Below are 26050 nucleotides of genomic sequence, written 5' to 3'. Positions count from 1 at the left end.
TGAGTTTGCTTCTGCCAAAGATGCGCTTTGCTCAAGTTGGTTTTGCTCTTCTAAAATTGAACTATTTAGTAGTGATATTAACATCTTACAGGATAAATTATTTAAACAACTATTCTGTTGGTGTTGTATTTAGCTAACTCTTGACTACCCCTCCCAATGCTGGACAAGAATGGCATGACCACTGGAAATCCACAGATAACCCCCAATTTTTGTTTTGGACAAGAGAATAATTTCAACTTCCTTCCCTCCAAGCCTTCGTTCAAATTCCAGGGGTGAAATGAAATGGCAAAATTAACCGCTAAGAGTTTCATATTTTAGTCCTTTGTCCTCAGGACGATAGAGAAACTAAAGTAGACAGGATAGAAGGCAGAAAAATAAAGGGCCTGGATAATCCACTATATACAAGAGTGTTAACCAGAATAGAAAAACATTCAAGGGACCATTTCAGCAAGGGTTATTTTGTTCCCCTTGCCTCCAGTCCCTGGTTCTTGTTCATCAATTTTTTTTTGCAGAGAAGAGTCACGAAAGCACTAGGCCCCTTTTTTTAATTGAAACTGATCAAGAGAAACAAAACAAAATAGAGCCTGGTCAAAAGTGCCACTGGATTTTTTGTTTTTTAAAGCAGTTAAATGCAGGTTTAAAGTGGATCTATAAAAATTAGAGCTGCCCTACAGCTAAAACCCACAAGGGTCAATTTTCCCTTACTCTGAAATTTAAACACACATATTAGGGATGGTATAGATCAAAAGTGAGTTACCTACAATGTTGTGGCTTCTCACTGGTATTTAACACTTTGGCCCTCTGCAAGTCCACAAAGCTGATGACACACTCTTCAAATAGGAATGAATCAACTTTTAAGGGCTAGCATAGCCTAGTGGAAGGAGCACAGGAGTCAGAACACCCGGGTTCTAATCCCAGTTTAATCACTTGTCCGCTGTGTGACCTTGGGCAAGTCACTTAACTTCTCTGGGTTTCGGTTTCCTCATCTATAAAATGAGGATAAAATACCTGTTCTCCCTCCCCATTACGACAGCTCGTTCCATGGGAGACAGGGGCTTTGTCTGATCTGATTTATTTTATCTACCCCAGCACTTAGCCAAATACTTGGCACACAGTAAGAACTCAATGAATACCACAATTATTATTATTATTATTACTACTAATAAAGATCCCCGTGAAACTAACCAGGCTACTTCTGTGGCGAAGCCTATTTCAAAAAATGTCCAAAAAATTTGAAGTACTTCTCCACACTGCTGAGCTTGAGTCCACCCAAATAGAATGTAACTGGAAAAATGGTATCATTTTCCCCCGATAGCCTGTAAGCTCCTTTAGGATAGGAATCACTTCTTTTATGTTTCCCCAAACAAGACACTAGAGGTTTCTGCACACAACACGCATTTAGAAATACTGTTGGTATAGTCTCGTAATGAAGGGTTTAAAATAGGGGTTAGCCAAGTTAGCCAAGTGCCAAGAAGGGCATTCTTTAGGAAAATCACAGTCCTGGGAAGGTAAGGGTACACCTAGATTGGGTGGGGTGTACAGATGGTAGTTTTTTTGTGTCCCAGATGGGGAAATCTGCCCTGTCTAAGCTACTAAAGGAATGAAGTGCTTTATAGTCTCTGGAAAGGGAAGCTCCCAGTCTTTTCCAACCCTTAAAACATTATGGAAGACCAAATGTTCACACAGTCCTCCTGATATCAAGGAGAGAGGTAATTCACACCCTTTACCAACAAATCTCTCCCCCATCTCCATTTTCCTGCTATTCCCCAGTTAGTCAAAACCTCCCACCCCTCACATTCCGGGAGCCACAGGCTCTAATGTTTAACCAACAGAAAGAATTAAATTCATCCAGGAGAGTTTTAAATACTGTATTTAAAAGCTTCCACTTCATTAACCACGGGGTTTTCATTTTAAACCCTGCTGTCCGGTTGGTTTTTGGCCCAGGGGTATTAACAATATACTTAACGGCTCAACCTGGGAACTAACTTTGCCTGTTTGGATTAAACCATAACCTCTAGGGTGGTTCATTTTTCCCTCAAAGATTCCAGTTAATAGTGACTGGAGCTACATTTTGAGGGTGCTCCATTAGAAGGAGGTACAGTGCCGTGATTCAGTGAGACTTCCTGATAAAATTTTCCAGGGAACTGAGCTTTTTTTCCATATGAATGTCAAAACTGGCTCTCTCACTCAAGTCGGTTCAACTGCAATAATCCCAAACAACCTATGAATGGCCCCATTTATTCAACTCTTCCAAGAATAAAATCCATCAAGATGAGAGTCTTAGTTTCTATAGTCAACCTTTCCCTCATCGTCACAAAATAAGAGTCCTTTGAATTTCTAGCCACATGCACCTCTAAACTTTCTCTAAAACACTTTCACCACCACCAAAAAGCATGTAAAATAGACTGGTTAAGAATGACCACAGCTGCTGTCATTTCCATGGAAGTGATTTTGTAAAAATTAGTTATTCAGCAACCAACTAACTTTATTCTGGAATCTTTCAGAAAGACCCAAAAATAGTTAGTCCGGCTCCATTATAAATAGGCGATTGAAATTTACTTAGGACTTTGGAGAAACAATAATTACATGGACGCACAAGGGGGAAAAATAACTCCCTTCAGAAAGTCCGATTTAATGATGAAATTTGGACACTTTGTATTTTTTGAAGTTTGATCTGGCAGCACGATCGCGTAGAAACTGACCCAAAAGCGGGCCATAGGAACTCCAAGGAGTTTGAGTTGCTCCCTTTAAGAGACGTTTACTGGCGAGATTCATTTCCGGCTCCATCTCTCCTTCGAAGTTGGGTAAACAGAGAGCTCTGGCACTGATCCTTGGCCATTAACTATTTGCTGGGCCACGTTCAAGCACATGGGCACTTCAATCAGGACAACCTTGCCAGGCTATGAACGTCTGAATTTCTGTCTCATGCTCTCTGAGTGAGGGAACCAGGAGATGATCGTGGCCGACCCAAGCCAGTTTCTTCATCAGTGAGAATATAAAAAAATAATACCAGCTTGTCTTTTTTTTTTTGAATGGAGCTTTTATTTTTTACATTAATGTCCTCATTTTATCCTCCCAGCATTCCAGTGAGGTATGGAGAGGCAGGTACATTTTAGAGACAAGGAAACTGAGGCCCACAGAGGTTATGTGCCTTTTTCCACACAATCACACTCTCTCCCCTAGAATGAGGGAGAGCTGAAGTCCAAGCCAAAGGTCCTTCCAAACTCCTGGACAATCCCAGAAAGTGCCCTTTAATAATAATAATAATAATAATAATAATAATAATAATAATAATAATAATAATAATGTTGGTATTTGTTAAGCGCTTACTATGTGCCAAGCACTGTTCTAAGTGCTGGGGTAGATTCAGGGTTATCAGGTTGTCCCACTTGGGGCTCACATTCTTGATCCCCATTTTGCAGATGAGGGAACTGAGGCCCACAGAAGTGAAGTGACTTCCCCAAAGTCACACAGCTGACAAGTGGTGGAGCCGGGATTAGAACCTATGACCTCTGACTCCCAAGCCCGGACTCTTTCCACTGAGCCACGCTGCTTCTCTATTGTGGCATTTGTTTACTGCTGACCTTGTGGATCCAGCACTGTACTAACCACTGCGGCAGAAATAAGATAATCAGGTCAGACACTGTCCCTGCTGCACTTGGGGCTCACAATCTATTTAGGAAGGAAAACAGATACTGAATCCCCATTTTACAGATGAGGAAATGAAGGGCCAGAAAAGGATTGACTTGCCCAAGGTCACTCAGCCGGCCAGTGATGGAGGCGGGATTAAAATCCAGGTCCTCTGACTCCAAGGCCCAGGGGTCTTTCTACAAGGCTCTCAAATGCCAAAAAAAGAAAATCAACATTGACTTACTTCAGGGTCTGGAAAGGGAAGACACAAAAACTTGCTGAAGTGACCCATGCCCCCCCACTTTGTTCCTGACATAACCATGGTGCCCATTCTCTTAACCAGGTTACAAATGCACTCCAAGCACTTCCCTTGGGCCAAGATACGAATCTCTCCGGTGGCACTTTGAGCTATTAATGATTTCTGTTACGTTAATAAGTTAAGAAGTGGAATACAGCTACTTCTTAACAAGAAAACGTACAGAGAGTCCTGGTCTTTCCAAGGACAGGCCTCTTCTGAAGGAGGTTAAAGGGAAAAACTGTTTTTGGATTCCTGATTCATACATAGCCCAAACGTCTAGCAAAGTACTGTTCCACAAAAATGATGGGCATAAAGGAAGATAGAAGAAACTGAGCCAGAAAATTTGGGGATCCAGACCCTCCCCAGGGTCAATAAAATATCCCAAGACATTAAAGAACAGTAAAGCCTTAACATAACAAGTTGGACCTAGAGTAAGAACCTCATTATAGAGGGAGGAAATAAAGGAATTAGTGTAATACTTGGTCACGGTGATTACTGCTGGACTAGTGAATGACTGTTAAATAATGAGTAAGGGCAATGACAGGGTGGAGGACTGAAGCGTTGGCATGACTGGTCCGTGGGGGGAGGGAAGGGGGCAGGTTGAGTGAGGGGAGGGGGGAAAGGGAGAAAATCTGGCAATGGGAGAGACTTGATAAAGGGTGGAGAGGGTCAGAAAAACTAGGTGGAGAATAGGGAGAAAGCACAAAGCAGAGAACTGGAGCTGCAGAGATCGGCACAGGGATGGGAGGTAAGAGATGGGGTGAGAGAAAGTGGCTGGAGGGAGTTGGCCCTGCCCTGTCAGGCTCTCCTCAGCCCTTCTGTGAGGGTGAAAGCTCTCTTCCGATGCTGCTCCTCCTGTCTCCTGCTGGTTCATGATGCAGTGATGCACTGCTAAACCACTTGTTCAGTTTAGGGGAAAAAAAGATGGCCACAGTCACTCCTTTGAGAATGCCAATTCCAGAGAAACTTGATTTTCCCCTCTCCATCGAGTGCCACCAGTATTTTCACACACACTCCAAGAAGGGAGGGCAAGGCAGGTATTTTTCTTTCCCACAGTGGGCAGAGAGCCAAATGAGCAGAGGTAGAAATCTGCATTTCTCTATCACCCCTCGCCACTTTTACCTCAATACGCTAACGGGGGCTCCTCCTGGGAGGGTAGGAGGGTAGTGCCCAGGGTGAGGGAATCAAGCCTGTGGATTCTGCCCTTTCCCATTTTCTCCCTCTCAGCTAGAAGAGACAGACAAGCAGTCCAGGTGACACCAGAAGAGGGGGAAGACATCTCCCTTTCCCACTGATGAGCTACAGAAAGGGGAAGAGAACAAACGGCCAATGATGTAAAGAGGAAAAGGAGCTAGACAATAAGCAGAAATACTGATATTTGCTTCACCCCCAAAAGTCACCCTTCACACTTAGGCATTTACACCCATCAGCCACACTTATTTGTTCTATTTGTTCTGGTCTCACTGTTCATTTTATTCATTCATTCATTCAATCATATTTATTGAGCGCTTACTGTGTGCACAGCACTGTACTAAGCGCTTGGAAAGTACGATTCGGAAACATATCGAGACAGTCCCTACCCAATAGTGGGCTCGCATTTTAGTGTTTAACTGCCACAATGCTCCTCCAACTGTCTCCAATCCCCTCAAGATTGAGGGCCAGTGTCTAACTCCCACCCATGTAGCCTTTAACTCCCACCCACATAGCCTTTCCTAGTGTTTAGTTCAGTGTTCCGCACATAATAAATGCTTAGTAAATACTATTACTACAAGAAGTGTACATATGTACAGTGATTTATTCGTTTCATCTTTTCTTCTCATTGTCCACCAGTTTTGTATTGCTTCTTCTTCCTGCTTCTGCTCTTAGTCTGCCTGTCTCCTCTGTTAGATGGTAAGTTCCTTGAAGACAGGGTCCAAGTCTCTTGCATCTTTTATTCTTTTTTATGGTATCTGTTGAGCTCCTATTATGGGTCAAACACTAAGTGCTGGGCTGGATACAAGTGAATTAGGCAGGACACAGTTTTTGTACCACATGGGTCTCAGAGTCAAAGTAGGAGGAAGAAAAGGACAACTGAGGCACAGAGAAGTTAAGTGATTTGTCTGAGGTCACACAGCAAGTATTTGGCAGACCCAGGACTAGAACCCAGGTTCTCTGACTCCCAAGCCAAGCTCATTCCATTAGGCCACGCCGCTTCTCTCAGACTTACTACAGTGCTCTACAAATAGTAAGCATTCAGCAAATATCACTGACTGATCAACTGATCGAAGCTGTGTGGCCCAGTGGAAAGAACATGGGCCTGAGCGTCAGAGGACCTGGGTTCTAATCCCAGCTCCATCACTTGTCTGCTGTGTGACCTCGGGCAAGTCACTTAACTTCTCTGTGCCTCAGCTCCCTCATCTGCAAAATGGGGGTTCAATATCTATTCTCCCGCCTGCTTAGACTATGAGCCCCATTTGGGACTTGATTATCTTACATCTACCTCAGTGCTTAGTACAGTGCTTAGTACAGTGCTTGACACATAGTAAGTGCTTAACACACACTACCACTATTATTATTATTATTAATATTCTAAAATGAATTGCTTTCTCTTAGGTGACAAAATTAGAACAAGGCTGCACTGCCCTAAGCCTCTCTTGTCCTGCCCTCTCTTCTTTATGCTTTTCCCTACTTCTGGCCTCCTTTTACACCCCACCCCACTCCTCCCTAGACCCTTGGTAACTGCAAAGGCAAATGAAAGCAGAAAAGGAACAAAATCTCTGTGACCTCGTTTCCCTGCCTGGAGATTTGGCTCTGCCAAGTATCATGTGGCTGATGTGCTGAACCTCACTTCGATAAAAGAAATCGCACCTTTCCATGAATCAAAGAGGATACAGTACCCAGAAATCCACTTGGGGACCCGGTAGGTAAGGGTCCTTACGGACAATCTTACCTGGGAGTGGTCCAGAAAGCAAAATCAGAACTGGGTTTCTGGATCGGGAGCATTATAACCTGGCATTTCAGCACAAAATGAAGTCCAGTGAATAGGAGGTGGTCACTTAAAGGACAGGAAAGCAACCTTTACACCCTTTTAAAGAGAAAACCAAGAAAGGTACACCCACTGCCTAGAACTGGCTCTGCTTTTAAGAACAAATTCACAATTCAACTTGAAGAGCTCTGACCTGAAATTAAGGAGCATAGTAAGTCCTCCTCTAAAACCTGGCAGGGAGTCACTGTATCACCAGATATCTTGACAGTTGGTGCTGCCAATAACACCAAAGATGAAATAGCCTACCTTGACCAAGTGTTCCCGCCTTTCCAAAAGTGGGCAGACTTATCCTTCTCAATTTTAAAACCAAAACTGGAAGGGATGCAAACCTCTGGAATGGTTAATTTCAATGACACAGACACTGCCCTTAAGATGAGGTGAAAAATCTGGAGATTTCTACAAATTTTTTTTAAAAAGTGTGTTGCCAAATCAGTGTCAACGATATTTATTGAGACTTCTATGTGTACAAATAATAATAATAATGATGGTATTTCTTAAGCACTTACTATGTGCCAAGCACTGTTCTAAGCACTGGGGTAGAGACAAGGTAATTAGGTTGTCTCACTTGGGGCTCACAGTCTTAATCCCCATTTTACAGATGAGGTAACTGAGGCCCAGAGAAGTTAAGTGACTTGTCCGGAGTCACACAGCTGACAAGTGGCGGGGCTGGAATTAGAACCCATGACCTGACTCCCAAGCCCTTGCTCTTTCCACTAAGCCACGCTGCTTCCCAAACATACAAAAACAAAGAAAAGAGGTAAAAGTCATGAGGGGAGGAAGGGGAACTGAACCTAAACTCAGGGTTTACACAAAAATAGAGACAGAGTGCCAAGACACCACTTTCTTTTTTTTAAAATGGCATTTGTTCATCGCTTATGGGCCAGGCACTGTACTAGGTGCTAGGGTAGATACAAGATAATCATGTTGGACACAGTTCCTGTTCTACATGGGACTCACGATCTAAGTCAAGGGAAGAGGATTTAATCCCCATTTTACAGATGAGGTAACTGAGGCCCAGAGAAATTAAGTGATTTGGCCAAGGTCACAGAGCAGACAGGTGGCAGAGCCAGCATTAGAACCCAGGTAATAATAATAGTAATAATAATGGCATTTGTTAAGTGCTTACTAAGTGCCAAGCACTGTTCTAAGCGTCGGAAGGGATACAAGGTAATCTGGTTGTCCCACATGGGGCTCACAGACTTGATCCCCATTTTGCAGATAAGGTAACTGAGGCACAAAGAAATTAAGTGACTTGCCCAAAGTCACACAGCTGACAAGTGGTGGAGTCGGGATTAGAACCCATAACCTCTGACTCCAAGCATGTGCTGCTTCTACTAGGCCCCACTGCTTCCCATTAAAGAACTGATTGTACAGCATTTTAACCTCTTCCTTTCCTTACTTCAATTGAAAGACTTTATGAGTTCCCTGCCCCCACCAAATCAAATGATCACACAAAATCATCAGCCTATTGGACTTCTAAGAGTTTCCTTAATCATGTGTTTCAGATATCAGAATCAGAGCTAGAAAGGGAAAGCTAGTTCAGCCCACTCTTCTACGAAGGTCTACACATCCAAAATAGCCGGTGGTGATCTTATTTTAAAAGGCTTCCTGGGATAGACATTCCAAAACCTCCCCTGGTAGCCGATTTCAGAGTTGAAATGATCCCAATAATCAAATTCTTCTTTAGGGCTAACTGAATTCTTCTTTGCCTACCAAGCTTATTTCTTCTTGTGCTGTCCTCTGTGGAAATTTAGAACCTTTTGGTGTCCTCCTCCTAATTGCTCCTCAAGAGCTGGGGGAATCACGTTTAGGGTTCAAGCTGATTGGTTGGCAGATAGATCCCAAATGACAATTACCTGGGAAGGCCAGAGCAAGTGAAATTTTCAATAAAAGGATAGTTTAAACCCGGCACTTTAGATTCATGGGAAGATGCTGGAGAAAGTGGATCTTTCCCAAACCCAGAGGCCACTTGGTATAGAAGGTTCTCTTAACGATAATAATAATAATAAAATTAATAACGATATTTGTTAAGTGCTTTCTATGCTTTACCAGCCGCTGGGGTGGATACAAGCAAATGGAGTTGGACACATTCTCAGAAATTCATTCACCTCTGAGTGGCAGTGAATGTGAAGGTGAGGGTGGGAACTGGGGAAAGGGAAGGGTAGATGAGTTTCCCTCTGGAGATTTTGCTAGATGAGTTTCCCTCTTGAGCTTTTGCTAAATTTACAACTTCTTTCCAAGGCATGTTGTTTGAATTTAAAGTTGTTCCTTGGGGAGTTCCCCTGTGATTTTCCCCGGGGGGAAGGTGGCAGCGGAGCGGCAACTTGAAATGGCCTGGAAATTAAGCAGAAAGCCGTTCTCTGCTCCTCTTCCCCGCATGCCTCGTTTCTTGCGGCTCAGTGGCTACAGAAGGTGGACTGTCACTCCTCGCATGACGGCTTATGGAGGACCTTCCCGGGAGATTGACAAGAAGAAATCCATCACCACCTCTCACACGCCAGCGATGCCTTCGGATATCTAAAAAAACAGGTGTTTGAGGACTAAAGCTGAAACCAAATTTATGGTTTGCTGGTTTGGAGTCTCCCCAACCTGCTACTTAGAGCTGAGCCTTGAGCAAAAGGCAGATGTCTCTAAGAGCTCGGTGCGGGGAGGACGGGGAAAAATTAAAAAACCCAATGCCCTTTGTGGAAGAGCCCGTGAGTCAGATGGGATGACTGACATTAATAATGAGACCTTCCTTGTGCTAAAAGTACCGGAGCAGTAACTATCATCAAGCACTTAGTACAGTGCTCTGCACACAGTAAGCGCTCAATAAATATGATTGAATGAATACAGATGCACTTGGGCATTTGATATTCACCCCAACCTTAACCCCCACAGCACCGAAGTACATAGCTTTAAATTATATATTATAAATTATTTCTATTCATGTCTGTCTCCCCCTCTAGACCGTGAGCTCGTTGAGGGCAGGGAATCTATCTGCTAGCTCTGCTGGAGAGTACAATACAACCCACCCCAGCGCTTAGTACGGTGCTCCACACATAGAAAGTGCTCAATAAATACCACTGACTGACTGATTGCTGTACTGTACTCTCCCAAGTACCTAGTACAGTGTGCTGTACACAGAAAGCGCTCCATAAATATCACTGATTGATTGACGCAAACAGCTTCCCCACAAAGTGGTCGGCTCCTAATTCAACTCCGGGAGACATTTAGAAGAGCAACAGAGAAAGCACTTGAAAGATGACTCAAGTCTGAATTTAAGGAATGAAAAGTCAGGGCAGCCAAGTGGGAGACGTTGGTTAGGGTGACTCCGAAAGATGAATATTAGAAGGGGAGGAGTCCGGGGTTCTGAAGCTTCAGGCTATTTGAGGGAGATGAGGGCAGGAAAGGCACTGAGCTGTGACCTCTGCACAGGGAATCACCCCCCCAATCCCCGCCATCCCCAATTCATTCACTTATTCAATCGTGATGACTGAGCCCTTACTGCGTGCAATCAATCAATCAATCGTATTTATTGAGCGCTTACTGTGTGCAGAGCACTGTACTAAGCGCTTGGGAAGTACAAGTTGGCAACATATAGAGACAGTCCCTACCCAACAGTGGGCTCACAGTCTAAAAGGGGGAGACAGAGAACAAAACCAAACATATTAACAAAATAAAATAAATAGAATAGATATGTAAATAAATAGATAAATAAGTAGATATGTAATATCTATGTAATAGATAAATAAGTAGATATGTAAATAAATAGAATAGATATGTAATAAATAGAATAGATATGTATGTGCAGAACACTGTACTAACCACTTGGGAGAGTATAGCAATGAACAGACACATTCCCTCTTTTAGACTGTGAGCCCACTGCTGGGTAGGGACTGTCTCTATATGTTGCCAATTTGTACTTCCCAAGCGCTTAGTACAGTGCTCTGCACATAGTAAGCGCTCAATAAATACGATTGATGACGATGATTCGCTGCTCACATGCACATTACTGAGCACTTACTTTGTGGAGGACACTGTACTAAGCACTTGGGAGAGTACGATACAACAATATAACAGACACATTCCCTGTCCACAACAACCTTCCAGTCTAGAGGGACTCTATGTGGCCTGTTGCTTTAGGTGGGCGGAAACCTGACTGATCCCAAGGTTTCAACCAAGCGTTTTAGGTAAGTAAATTCTTCCCCTCCCCTGACCGGGGCTGAGATCGAGCAGCAATCAACAATAAATGGATCTTGAAGGGAGTCTTGCCCACAGCTAAATAGGCCACTGAGTAGACAACCCAAATTGTTACACTGAGGAGTTACCTCTGTTCTCTCTCCCTTCTGCATCACCTATACACTTGGATCGTACCCTTCTAATAATAATAAAAATAATAATAGTTATGGTATTTGTTAAGCGCTTACCATGTGCCAAGTACTTTTCTATGCACTGGAGTAGACAGACACAAGGTGAGTGGGGCTCACGGTCTTAATTTCCATTTCACAGATGAAAGAACTGAGACCCAAAGAAGTTAAGTGGCTTGCCCAAAGTCACACAGCAAATAAGTGGTGGAGCCGGGATTAGAACCCATGTCCTTTGACTCCCAAGCCTGTGCTCTTTCCACTAAGCCACACTGCTCCTCCTGACCCTCACTCCATTGTCAGCCCCAAGGCACTTATATACACATCTCTAATTTATTCATTTATACTGCCGGCTGTCTCCCCCTCTAGACCATGTATTTGTTATAGGCAGTCAGCCTGTCTCCAAACTCAGTCTACTGTACCCTTCCAAGCACTTAGTACAGGGCTCTGCACACAGTAGGCACTCAATAAATGCATGTCTGTAATTTTATTTATTTGCACTGATGTCTGTCTCCCCTGCTCTAGACTGTAAGCTCGTTGTGGGCAGGAAACGTCACTGTTTATTGCTGCATTGTACTTTCCCAAGGGCTTAATACAGTGCTCGGCACACAGTACGTGCTCAATAATACACTCAATAAATATGACTGAATGAATAAATATCACTGATGGATTGCGGCAACTCAATTTAGAAATGGTGGATTCAGATGTTGATGAATTAGCTGCATCTCATTCTGAGGAACTGATGTTCAAGGAGAACTTCACCGCATTTGGACGATCCAACCCATCACTGCAAGACACTGAGACATATGAAGAAACTGGGGTTCCTCCACACTCCGCTAAAATCTTTTTTTTTTTTTTGACGGGGGGGGGGGGGGTGCTGGGGTTGGGGGTGGGGGTTGTCCTTGTTAAGTGCTTACTAAGTTTAAGGCACTATACTAAGCACTAAGGTATCTACATGACAATCAGGTCAGACACAGTCCCTACTTCACTTGGGACTCACTTTCTAAGTAGGAGGGAGGATTAGAGAAGTAACATGGCTCAGTGGAAAGAGCCCGGGCTTTGGAATCAGAGGTCATGGGTTCAAATTCCGGCTCCACCAACTGTCAGCTGTGTGACTTTGGGCAAGTCACTTCACTTCTCTGGGCCTCAGTTACCTCATCTGGAAAATGGGGATTAAGACTGTGAGCCCCATGTGGGACAACCTGATCACCTTGTATCCCCCCAGTGCTTAGAACAGTGCTCTGCACATAGTAAACACTTAACAAATGTCATCCTTATTATTATTTAATCTTCATCTGCTTTTACTTTTTACAAAGCAAAAAGTTCATTCCAATCTTGGGACTAAAAAGCCCTCCACCAACATTCAAAGAAAGCGGAGGAACTTGTACATATGACGACAGCGGGGAACCAACGTGGAAAGAGCATGGAGCTGGGAGTCAGGACTCTACCACTGGCCTGCTGGCTGTCATGGGCGATTGAATTAACCTCTCTGGGCCTCCATTTCCTGTTCTGGAAAATCAATTAATGGCATTTATTGAGTGCCATTACGCTGGGCACAGCACTGCACTAACCTGGGCCTAAGATACCCGCTCCCCAAGAGGGGTATGGATTGTGTCTGCCCCAGCCCTTAGCCCCGGGCTTGCCACCCTGCAAGCACTAAAGCCCCAGACTTTTAATAAGGCCCTAATGGACAGCGGAATTCAAAGTGGGCAGAGATGTTCAGCGGGTACTTTAAGAAGAGAAGGCAGCTGCCGTTCAACCTAAAGGGGACAAATTCCTCACAAAAACCACCACCAGCCCAAAGAACAAGCCACCTGCAAAGAATCAGATTATAACTTTGCATTTCCCTAATGTTGTGAGGCTGTGTTTTGGATCGCCATCATAAAAATGAAATAGCAGCTGAGTGATGCTCACCATTATGGCATGCAGCACATTACATTACCTTGCTGGAGGTTCTGGAGCGGAAGCGAATTCCCGAGGATGTGTAAGTCTATGAGAAAACGTCCCTGCTTAAAACGACCATTCACGACTGACCACGTTTTCACCGGTTTATATGGTGGGGCACCTTCCCTCTGCACCCTGGTGCCATGACTCCCTGGGCTGGCCTGGCATCAGCCTAATTAGTCAATTGTTGGTAAAGAAACAGCCCACTCTACTTGTGCGAGTTCTGTTGCCTGCTGCTGTTTCTTCTGGTTGCCCTGCCTCTCCCCAGATTGAGTGTATACACAGTCCTTGAGGACAGGTTCGTGTTTTCTACATTTCTGAAATTCCTTATAGATCCATCTAGATGAGATTTTGCTCGCACGAAGCCCACGATCCACAGAGAATTGCTCTCCCACTTTGGAGAAAGGAACGAGATTGCTTGAGAACAAATGGAGTGGAAAAATATTTGAATGCAAGTATGGGAACAACAATGACAGGGCAGGAAGAAAAATTCCAATTAAATACTCCTTTACAGAGATATTTTCAGTGCTGAGAAAACCCCACTTGTTTTTTTTAACAACTCATCACTATCTGCCCTATAACGTTTAGAGTGGGAAAGCATGAAGACAGAAAGCAATCGACAGTTCATAAATTTCTGTTCAGTTCACACCGGAACCGAGAAACTTGGACCACAGTAAAATCTGCTTCTTGTCAATGTGTTTCTGAATGCTACTCTGCTTCACTGTGGCTTCAGGAACAAAACTGGCTAAGAATGACCAATTTTTAGAATGGCTGCAAACTGAATGGAGGATTTGATCATACAAGAGAAAACCACTAAAAACTTTTGGCACGTTTCATAAATACTGTATGTAACAACACAATGGGCATTTACAATTTCTACCTCCCAGGTTCACTTCTCTCTATTAACCTCTACAGCAGGGATTTACTTAAAAAAAGGAAAATATTTGATGCCGATACTGCTTAGGGTGTCCTCTCTGACTGGACACCTACGACATTTGGGATGCCAACAAAAGTGGGAAAATGGCGGGGAAATACTTATGGGATCCTAGGTCCAACTTCAAAACCGACGGTTCAAAGCAGAATTTTTTCCCAGGACACAGAGCGGACAAGTGGTCCTGAAACTGGATACTGGATCGGAATCATCAAAATCAATCCTGACGTGGAGAATGAATTACCACCTTTCCTTAACACTGTAACTGCCGTCTTCTCACATGTGGAGACTCCCTCTGGAAATTCCCTGCAGCTCCTGACCATTAGTCAGCCCTGAGCAAAACAGTGACACTGAGATACAAAAAGGAGGTGTCCAAGTGCATGACACAGCTCCAGGATATCAGATGGAAATATCGGTAAGCCTGGAAAAAGTTCCACCATGCACACCATGCAGAGTGTTTTGACAGCAAAACACTGTGCTCAACAGAATATTTGTGTGCTTATTTGACACTGGAGATTTTGCAATGCTTCATGCTCTGAAGACAACGAAAGAGAGGAAGATTGATGATTGTTTTGGAAAGCATCTCCTTGAACTTTGAGCTTTGCAATTTGCTTTAATGAACACTTCCGAGTTCAGGGGTCTTTGCTCAGTCCCTCTTATCTGGTCCCCGCTTGCCTCCCTCCCTTCCTCCCGCTTGTGCCCCGCAGTGAACAGGGCAGTGTGCACAAATCAGCAGTGGTGACCCAAAACCTGAAGCGTCAGCTTTGCATTTAGAGATGTATGTGAGCTCTGTATCATCTTTTTCCCCGTCCTTTTACCGGCTATTCGAGCATCTGCTTCCTTAGCCAAACATCCCATTTCAATATTACAAATTTTCAAACGCATGCAAATTCCAGGCCCTTGGAGTTTGTGAAATGGAGTTCACTCTGAATGCTGCGGCCCATGAATTTGATGTGGTACTTGTTCTTCAATTAATAGGTACTAAATGAATTTGAGCGATCAGCTCTCCCTATGTTACCAAATCTAAGCCACTGAATTAGGTATGTTTGTGAGAGTTCCATGATTGGGAGTCTTATTATGTAATTCTGCACTGAAAGTTATTGTCAAAAGAGAGTGATATTTAACGGAATGGAGAATGGATTAGCTGAGGTAATTTGGGCAAAGGCTCATTTGGACAGCAAGTAGGAGGAGGAGGAGTAATAGTATTTATTAAGCGCTTACTGAGATCAGAGCACTGTATTAAGCGCTGGGAGAGAATACACACTTGGGAATTAGACACTGTCCTTGTCCTACAGGGAGCTAAAAAAAAAAAATGGCCTGAGGCTCTCTTGGACAGGGGTGCAGGTCCTAAGATCATCACCCTGCAAAGTACAAGGCTTTGAGTATTCCAATCTGCAGATGTGGAGGGGAGGTTGTGTGATTTTTGACCCCACACCTAAAGAGTCTTAAAAAAAAAAGGCATTTGTTATGGGCTTACTACATGCCAAGCACTGTACTAAGCCCTGGGGTAGATATAAGTTAATTAGGTTGGACACAGTTCCTACCCAACATAGGGCTAATAGCCTTAATTGCCATTTTACAGATGAGATAACTGAGGCACTGAGAAATGAAGTGAAGGTCACAAAGAAGACAAGTGGAGGAACAAGGATTAGAACCCAGATCCTGGCTCTTTCCACTAGGCCATGTTGCTTCTCTGGTAGAAAATGGCGCTCTTCAGTCCTACCTTAAGAGAGCCACTCTAAAGAGCAAATGTCAGTCAGTCAACAGTATTTACTGCGGGCTTAATGTGTGCAGAGCACTGTGCTAGGCGCTTGGGAGAGTACACTACAACACCAAACAGATGCAATCCCCTCCCACAAAGAGTTTACAGTCTAGAGGGGGAGACAGACATTAATCTAGATAAATAAATTTCAGATCTGTACATAAATGCTGAGGGGCTGGGAGGGGAGGAAGGGAGATTATAATGAGAACACCCAGAGAAAAGGCTTTTCTTCCTCCTAGCTATCCGGAAAGGAGGCTCCTAACGGCGGGGGAATCCAAGTCCCACTCCAAGAGCTACTAAGTGTTTCTCGCAGGCAACTTCTGAAGGTTCTCCCTAAATCCTCTGGGCAACCCCATGGGAATACCATGCGATGATTGATCACTCCTCAATCTCCACGGCATTTATTAAGTGCCTAGGGTGGGCAGAGCAATTTACTAAGCACTTGGGAGGATACGAGGAAGGTAAAAGATATGATCCTTGCCCTCAAGGGGCTTACAGTCTAGCAGAGGAGATAAGATGCAAAGTAACTTCCTGATAGGAGGAAGAAAAAAATGGAAAGAAGGCACGTGGACATGTAAGGGTTTAAATAGTAGAGGGTATAAATTGATACGTACAAAACAGGTCAGGTGGCTGAGAGAGCATAAATAATAATAACTGTGGTATTTGTTAAAGCACTTACTACATGCCAGACGTACTAAGCACTGAGGTGGATACAAGCAAATCGGGTTGGACAGAGTCCCTGCCCCACATTCATTCAATCGTATTTATTGAGCACTTACTGTGTGCAGAGCACTGTACTGAGTGCTTGGGAGAGAACAGTACAACAATAAACAGTCACATTCCCTGAGCACAATAAGCTTACAGTCTAGAGGGCTTATAGTCCACATGAGACTCACAGTCATAATCTCTGTTTTACAGATGAGGTAACTGAGGTACAGAGAATTGACTTGCCCAAGGTCACAGCAGACAAGTGGCGGATTTGGGATTAGAATCCAGGTCCTTCTAAATCCCAGGCCCATGCTCTATTCACTAGGCCACACTGCCTTGCTGAGGTGGGTGTTGGCTTGCTGAGGTGGAAGCTAGCTGGGAAAGGACAGTCTGGGGAAGAGAAAAACTGGGGGAAGCTCCTGGAAGAAGTAGTTTTTGGGGAGGACTTTGGGAGAAATGTGGAGATTTGTGGCCTGATGGATTTGAAGGGGGTGGGGAGTTCCGGGCAGAAGGAAGGTGGTGAGCCAGGGGTCAGAGGTGGGAGAGTGGAGAACGAGGCACATTAGCTTGAGAGGAATGAAAAGTGTGCGGACCGGGATGGTAGGGAACAAGCTGGGGGGCGGGGAGTGCCGTGAAGCCTCCCTTGAAGATTTTAGAGAAGATTTTAGAGATGGTGGCTGGATGAAGTTTGAGAAAAATGATCCAGGCAACAGACAAGAGAGGGGGAAAAGCTGGAGGCAGGGAGATCTGGGAGGAGGTTGATGGAGTCATCTCGCTGGGATGGAATGAGTGCCTGAACCAGGGTGCGTGCAGGCTGTCTGGACGGAGACAGAAGGGAAGAACTTGAGAGGTGTTGTGGTGGAAAAACCAACAGGATTTAACCACATTACTGTGAGCGCTGAAAGAGAGCGAGGAATCAAGGGTAATAACCCAGGTTCATTCATTCATTCATTCAATCGTATTTATTGAGCGCTTACTGTGTGCAGAGCACTGTACTAAGCGCTTGGGAAGTACAAGTTGGCAACATATAGAGACGGTCCCTACCCAACAGTGGGCTCACAGTCTAGAAGGGTTGCCAGCTACAGAGACAGGGAGGATGGTGATGGTGTCAACTGAGGGTGGAAAGTTAGGAGCAGATTTGGGAGGGAAAATGAAGACTTTGGCTCTAACATATTGCGATGAATGTGCCAGCAGGACGTCGATGTCCTGGATACAAGAGGAAAATGCGAGACTGCCAAGGAGGTGAGGATTAGCAAGAGAGAGTGGGGAGTCACCAGTGTAGAAGTTGCAGCTGAAGCCCCAGTAATAGAGGAGGTCCCTGACGGAGAGAGTGTATGCTTTGAAGAGTAGAGGACCTAGAACAGAGCCTTGAGGGACGGCCACAATTTGGGAGTGAGAGGAGGAAGGGGGGCTGGCAAATGAGGCCGAGAAGGAGAGGCCAGAGAGGTGGCAGGAGAACAGGAGAGAACTGTGTCAGTTGGGTAGTGTTTCCAGGGGAAGGGAGTTGATCTACTGTTAAAGGGCAGCTGAAAGGTCACGGAGGATTTGGAAATGATAATAATGATGGTATTTGTTGAGTGCTTCCTATGTGCCAAGCACTGCTCTAAGTGCTTGGGGTAGCTGCAAGGTTGTCAGGTTGTCCCACACAGGGTTCACAGTCTTAATCCCCATTTTAATAATGAGGTGACTGAGGCACAGAGAAGTTAAGTGACTTGCCCATAGCCACACAGCTGACCAGTGGAGGACCCAGGATTAGAAACCACAAACTCTGACTCCCAAGCTCATGCTCTTCCCACTAAACCACGCTGCTTCCCTAGCCTAGGAGATTTGGCAAGGGGGAGGGTGTTGGTGGCTTTGGAGAGTTGTGGCCTCAGAAGTGAATGGAGCAAAAACCAGATGGTAATGGGTCAGAAAAGCTGTGGGGGAGAGAAAGCGAAGGCAGGGGGTTCACAAGCCCCGTCCGAGAGGTTTCAACAGAAACGGCGGGGACAAGGTAGGGCAATAGCTGAAGGGAGTTGTGGGAGTTGTAAGAAAGCTTCTTTAGCAAAGATGCAACCTGAGTGTTTGTGAAAGCAGGGTTAAGATAATCGACGATCAGAAAATCGTTTTTCTACCATGTTTTCAATAATACTAATTACGGCACTTGTTCAGCACTTTCTATATGTCAAGCACTGTTCCAACAGCTGGGGTAGATACAAGTTAATCAGGTTGGATACGGTCCCTGGCCCATATGGGGCTCACAGTCTTAATCTCCATTTTAGAGATGAAGCAACTGAGCCACAGTGAGGTGACTTGCCCAAGGTCACACGGGAGACCAGCGGCAGAGCCGAGATTAGGACCCTGGTCCTTCTGACCCCAGGCCTGTGCTCTATCCACTAAGCCACGTTGCTTCTCACGTATTGTGGGGATTCCAAAATGGATCGGGGAGCGGGCCTCTCCTTACCTGCCCCTCCCTCCTCAGGGGGCTGTCATGAGGGTAAATTGAGAAACCTCCCCTGGAAGCACGTTGAAAAATGAGAGCACAACACCAATTCCAACATTCTCGGCTCCGGATATTTGTGCGGAAGAAAGGAGGAGGAAATTGACATTACTCTGATTCAAGAGGCAAAGCTATTAATAGAGAAGGCCCTTGTCCAACCGAGGCCCATCTCGCTCCCAACATACCTCCTCACAGACTTCCCGGACGGCCGCCACGCTGGGCTCCTCTTCGGGTTCCATCCCTCCCCCGGGGACGATCCATCGGTCGGGGTGACGACTGCTGCTCACCAGCAGCACCTGGTAGAGAGGCACAGATGTTCACGTAAAGTATCATGCCCGGTCATTACTACGGCTTGTGTACATGCAAACAAAAGGAAAATATTCCACCGAGCACTTATCCGTCACTGGCGGGACTGGTTTGTTCATGAGGACGGTGTCTACCCGATCAATCGATCCGTGGTGTTTATTAAGAATAATAATGATAACGATGATGGTATTTAACAATAATGACGGCATTTATTAAGCATTTACTATGTGCAAGCACTGTTCTAAGCTCTGGGGAGGTTACAAGGTGATCAGGTTGTCCCACAGGATGCTCAGTCTTCATCCTCATTTTCCAGATGAGGTAACTGAGGCACAGAGAAGTGAAGTGACTTGTCCAAAGTCACACAGCTGACAATTGGCGGAGCTGGAATTTGAACCCCTGACCTCTGACTTCAGAGCCCATGTTCTTTCCACTGAGCCACGCTGCTTCCCCAGCACTTACTGTGCATTAATCACTGTTCTAAGCGCTGAGGTGGATCCAAGCTGATCAGGATGGACACAGTCCCTGTCCCACATGAGGCTCAAGATCTTAATCCCCATTTTATAGATGAGGGAACCGAGGCACAGAGAAGTGAAGTGATTTGCCCAAGGTCACACTGAGGACGAGTGGAGGAGTGGGATTAGAACCCAGCTCCTTCTGATTCCCAGGTCCACGCCCTATCCACTAAGCCACGCTGCTTCTCCGCCTCTTTGTTCAGGCAGTGTCGACACATTCAATCCATCGATCTATCAGTGGTATTTACTGAGCTCTTACTGTGCATAATAATAATGATGATGGCATTTGTTAAGTGCCTACTATGTGCGAAGCACTATTCTATGCGCTGGGGGGAGGGCTACAAGGTGATTAGGTTGTCCCACGTTGGGCTCACAGTTTTAATCCCCATTTGACAGATGAGGTAACTGAGGCCCAGAGAAGTGAAGTGACTTGCCCAAAGTCACACAGCTGACAAGCGGTGGAGCCGGTATTAGAACCCATGACCTCTGACTCCCAAGCCTGGGCTCTTTCCACTGAGCCACTCTGCTTCCACTAAGCAGCATGAGTAGAGCACTCTACTAGGCATTTGGGAGAGTACGATCCAACACGCTTGGTAGATGTGTTCCCTGTACACAAGATGCTTATCATCCATAACCAGGAAACTAAACTATGCAGGATGGTGAGGCTGGACATGGAATATGCTGATCTGGGCAGCCCTGTTATTTTGGGAATAATCTGGCTGGTTTCTCCCCTGATAATACCAAGATTAAAAAAAAAAAAATCACACATTGACCTCGAATATGCACGCACGTGGACAAGCTTTGGTTCCCAACATCCTGTTTTATCTCGTAGTATAACAATAATTCTGGTATTTGTTCAGTGCTTACTGTGTGCAGAGCACTGGGGAAGATATAAGATAATCGGGCTGGACATAGTCCCTGTCCCACATAGGGCTCAAAGTCTTAATCCCCATTTTACAGATGAGGGAACTGCGGCCCAGAGAAGTGAAGTGACTTGTTCAAGGTCACACAGCAGACAAGCGGTGGAGCGGGGATTAGAACCCAGGTTCTTCTGACTCTCAGGCCTGTGCTCCATTCACAAGGCCACACTGCTTTGTATGGTCTTTTCCCTCGCCTGCCTCAAATGAATCACCTGCTTCTTTTGACCTCAGGCTAATTCCATTCCCCAAGCTTTCTGCTTTTTCAGGAAGCAAGGTGTTTTCATTGAGTGAGCATGGAATCGGGAACCAGGAAGACCCAGGACCTACTCCCAGCTCCGCCACTTGCTGCTGCAAGTGCACTGAGGAAATCACTCAACTCTTCTGCGCCTCAGTTTCCTCGCCTGCAAAGCATGGTTTCAATACCCATTCTTCCTCCTCTTTAGGCCATGATCGTTATGTGGGATGGGGGCCCGTGTCCAGTCTGATTATGGGTCTTCTACTTACCCTGGTGCTTAGCACATACCCTTGATAAACGCCACCCTTATTATTATTGCATTACTCTGGCTTGTCCGTTTTCTCCTTGAAAAGGTAGAACAGTCTAAAATTAGAACAGCCCAAGCAAATATACTGGGACTTTGGCAAATTCAAGCCCCAGGACCCAGGTCTTGCAGGTGAGCCTGGTTTTAATGAACCACCGGGGGTGGCTGGGGAGGAAATCCTCCGCATGTCACAGGGAAGAGGGAAAGAGAATTTTCCCAGCTCATCCAAGTTCTGTGCAACAGAAGCAGGGTGGCCTAGGGGAAAAAGCCTGGGCTTGAAAGAGCTGGGTTCTACTCCCCTCCTGGCTTTGCCAATTGCTTGCTGTGTCACCTTGGGCAAATCACTTAACGTCTCATAGGACAGGGACTGTGTCCAACCTGATAAACTTGTCTCTTCCCCAGCGCTTAAAACAGTGCTTAACGCAATGTAAGCACTTAGCAAATACCATAAAAAAACCCCAACAGTGTTGTCTTCTGGTTCCTTTGTCCATGGTAAAATTGTATCCAAGGATGTGTCACACAGAGTCTTGCAGAGTAGGTAATAATGGGGTCCCAGGGTAGCGGCAATTACTTCTTCCCCACTTTCAGGCTGGTAATTAAAGTGACACTTACCTGCCACAAACCCTCCTGAACAAAGAACAAGTCTTTTAAAATAGGAATACTCCAGGTAACAGTGGGCTGGTTTGAAGAAACAACATCAGATGATCATGAATCAGCACTGGCAATTTAGCATCTTCACAAGGCTCGCACTTTTCATTCTTTTGCCCCAAATTCCAACTAATTTGGAATTACTTTCATCCTTTTTCCTGTAAATTCCCATTTGGCAATCTGAATATCCTTCCACCCCAACTTTAAATACACCACTTTCATTCCCCACAGACAACAAATCCACATATTTAACAGACCCTAGCAATCACTCAGAATCACTTCTTGGTAAAATAGGGGGGAAAAGCGTGGCTTTTCAACACTGAGCTTTCTGCTTCAATAGTACTTTCACATTTATGAACTCTCAAATAGAAAGCTGGACTTTTCGTAATTGAGAGGTACCCTCTGGATAGTATCCTGCTTATCTTGATTTTAAAGGCACAAACCTTTGCTGAACTTGAGGAGCTATAATAATTATATTAGATTTCTTTAACAACTCATATTTGCCCAGTCTTTCACAAGCATTTATTTCACAACCACTCCACCGAGTAGGCTGATAGTGTTATCTCTGTTTTATAGGTGAGGAAAATTTAAGCTGAGATTAAGTGACTTGCCCAAGGTCACAAAGTTAGCCATTGGAGGAAGGTTGTATAACCACCACCCTTGGGTTACATAATGCCATGGCAATTTCCTCTCCTTTTCTGCTTGACAAGTCAGAATACTTACATCTGAGACCATGAATGGACAGGATACACAGAAAATTACAACCTTCCCCAAACCTACCTTGATTAGGCTAACAAAGGAGGAAATGCCCTGCAGGGAAAGATGGAAGAACCAAGTCCTGCTGGACATCGACCTGACAAGTTTCCCACAAGGCTGGCAAGTACGGATGCTTAAAGATTTTCATGCTTTTGCCAAATATCTACCAAAGGGAGAACACACACTCAACAGAAGGAGTGAACCTTCCTTTGCTGAAACGTAAGCTAATTACCCATTGCGGCCCTATGTGAGTTGCAGATCTGAGCCCATGTAGGCCCTCCTGGCCAATTTTGGCTCCAACGTGCCCCTGGCCTGCCCTAAGGGTCTGCCCATGCCTGGCGTCGGGCCCCAGCCAAGAGTGTGCCCAAACCAAAGTAAGCCAGGCAAAACCAAAGTTGGTCCACACCTACTTAGAGAACTGTAGCACAGAGACGCAACGTGGCCTTGTGGTTACAGCGCCGGCCTGTGAGTCAAAGTAATGGGCTCTAATCCCAGTTTCACCACCTGCTTGCTGTGTGACCTTGGGGAAGTCACTTCACTTCTCTGTGTCTCAGTTCCCTCAACTGTCAAATGGGGATTGAGACTGTGAGCCCCGCGTGGGACAGGGATTGTGTCCAACCCGATCTGCTTGTTTGTCCCCCTGCACTTAGTATCGTGCCTGGCAAACAGTAAGCACTTAACAGATACTATTATTATTATTATTAATTCCAGCTCTGCCACTTGTCTGCTGTGTGACCTTGAACAAGTCATTTACCTTCTCTGGGCCTCAGTTCCCTCATCTATAAAATGAGGATTAAGACTGTGAGCGCCATATGGAACAGAGACTGCATCCAACCCAATTATCGTGTATCTACCCCAGCACTTAGAACAGTGCCTGGCCCGTAGTAAGCACTTCACAAACACCACAGTTATTATTATTATTACTACTACAAGTGCTCCGCATTTAGTGGGCACTGACTCAACGCTACCATCACTGGATTCTGCTGCCTCTCTAGGGTTCAAAGCACACCTGTAACAAGATGGAAAGGAAGGTAAAAAGATTCAACAATGGTCCTTCTACATAGGGTGGTTTCACTCGAGGTGTCCACCCAGAGATGAAGGCCGAGTTCTACTTGGTTACAATCTCTCAGCAAAGCCTCAGCCGTGTGAATCAAAAGCCAAGCTGGCAGCCCTTTCACAGCTGGAAAGGCCAAGGAGAGAGAAGGAATTCTTTGGGAAATGAGCAAATAAAGGGAAGAGCAGATTCAACCAGTTTTTGTCCCTTTACTATCCTAAGATTACTGAAATCCAAATCTACGTTGAAACATCACTGTGGCCACACTTCGGCAGTAGTAATAAAATTTATTAAGCGCTTACTTTGTGCAGAGTACAAAGCGCTAGGAGAGAATATACAGATGGGAATTAGACACGTTCCCTGTCCGTTCCGGGGCGGGTAGGGGAAAGACCAATAAGTTAAGAGGCCTAGGAGACTTTGCACTTGGAGTAAAAGATATCAAGAAAAATCCCCGGAAAAAACATTTTCAAGACAATGTTCCAACCCACATCCCTGCTTTGAAGTAGAATTTGAAACTTCAACCTGCTGGTGTGCAACAAGGCAACAAAAACTGCAGTCGGCAGGTGGATCTCGCCTGGTCATTTTTACTAATGAATGGGAATTTCTCTGGCAAAATGAAAGGGAAGAAGATCACTTCGCATTCCAATTTAATATTAGCTAGACTGTTAAATTTACTTTCCCATCACTCTTGATTATTACACTTTAAAAATTACTACACGCAAGGTTAAGTTCCCATTTCCTAAGCAGCCCCTGATTTAATAGCTCCTCCTGCCTGATTCTCTCTCCAGCTATAAGCAAAAAACCAGGATTGTCATATTCCCCATCATGCGATCTACCAATCAACTGATGACATTTATTGAGCACTTACTATGAGCAGGGCACCGGACTAAGCGCTTGGGAAAATACAGTATAGTTGGAAGACGCGATCCGTGCCCTCAAGGAGCTTTCACTCTAGCAAGGGAGGTGCACATTAAAATAAATTACAGGTAGGAGAAGTAACAGAGGATAAAGATATATACATAGGTACTCTCCAAAGCACTTAGTACAGTGCTTTGCACACAGTAGGCGCTCAATAAATACAACTGAATGAATGAAGTGCTGTGGGGTTGTGGGTGCGCTATCGAAGTGCTTAAGGGACATGGCCTCAAGTGCATGTTCTAATGGAAAGAGCCCAGGCCTGGGAGTAAGGGGACCTGAGTTCTAATTCTGGCTCTGGCACATGTGTGTTGTGTGCCTTTGGGGAAGTCACTTTACTTCTCCGTGATGATGATGGGCATTTATTAAGCGCTTACTATGTGCAAAGCACTGTTCTAAGCGCTGGGGAGGTTACAAGGTGATCAGGTTGTCCCACAGGGGGCTCACAGTCTTCACCCCCATTTTCCAGATGAGGGAACTGAAGCCCAGGGAAGTTAAGTGACTTGCCCAAAGTCACACAGCTGACAATTGAAGGAGCCGGCACTTGAACCCATGACCTCTGACTCCAAAGCCCGTGCTCTTTCCACTGAGCGACGCTGCTTCTGTGCCTCGGTTCCCTCACCTGTAAAATGGGGATTAAGACTGTGAGCCCATGTGGGATAGGGACTGTGTTCAACCCAATTATCCTGTATCTACTTGAGTGTTTAGAACAGTGCTTGGCACATACTAAGCACTTCACAAATACCATTATCATTATTATTATTATTAAGTGCATAGACGATGCAGAAGTGAGGGTGACTAGGATGGGGGAATGAGGCCTCTTCTTTTTTTAAAAAATGGCATTTGTTTAGCACTTACTATGTGCCAGACCCCATATTACGTGCTGGGGTAGATACAAGATAATCAGGTTGGAGATGGCCCCTGTCCCATATAAAGCTCCCAGTCTAATCCCCATTTTACTGATGAGGTAACTGAGGCCCAGAGAAGTTAAGTGATTTGCCCAGAGTCACACAGCAGACAAGTGGCAGAGCTGGGATTAGAACCCAGATCCTTTGACTCCCAGACCCACTAAATGATATTTCCACTAGGCCACGTTATTTATCTTGGAGAAGACATGATTTTAGTAGGGCTTTGAAGATGAAAAGAGTGATGGTTGGTCGGATATGAAGGCCAGGTGAGTTTGAACTCTTTATTACTGTTTATTATTAAGTTCGCAATCTTTATTCGAACAATATCTGTCTTGAAATAAATGGCATCAACTGTACTGGGTTTATTAA

General features: G+C 45.0%; 1 protein-coding gene across 1 annotated transcript in view; it reads right to left on the bottom strand.

The window, feature by feature from the left end:
- Positions 1–26050, bottom strand: part of NUDT3 (nudix hydrolase 3) — a 105396-nt gene that overhangs the window by 26103 nt on the left and 53243 nt on the right. Inside the window, exon 2 of the mRNA XM_038749590.1 lies at positions 19309–19419. Within this exon, the coding sequence (XP_038605518.1) occupies positions 19309–19419 (111 nt within the window). The remainder of the gene's footprint in view (positions 1–19308; positions 19420–26050) is intronic.

Source organism: Tachyglossus aculeatus, chromosome 7, assembly GCF_015852505.1.
Source record: "Tachyglossus aculeatus isolate mTacAcu1 chromosome 7, mTacAcu1.pri, whole genome shotgun sequence".
NCBI classification, from domain to species: Eukaryota; Metazoa; Chordata; class Mammalia; order Monotremata; family Tachyglossidae; genus Tachyglossus; species Tachyglossus aculeatus.
The sequence above is the reverse complement of the archived record's forward strand: the minus strand, read 5'-3'. Positions and strand labels throughout refer to the sequence as shown.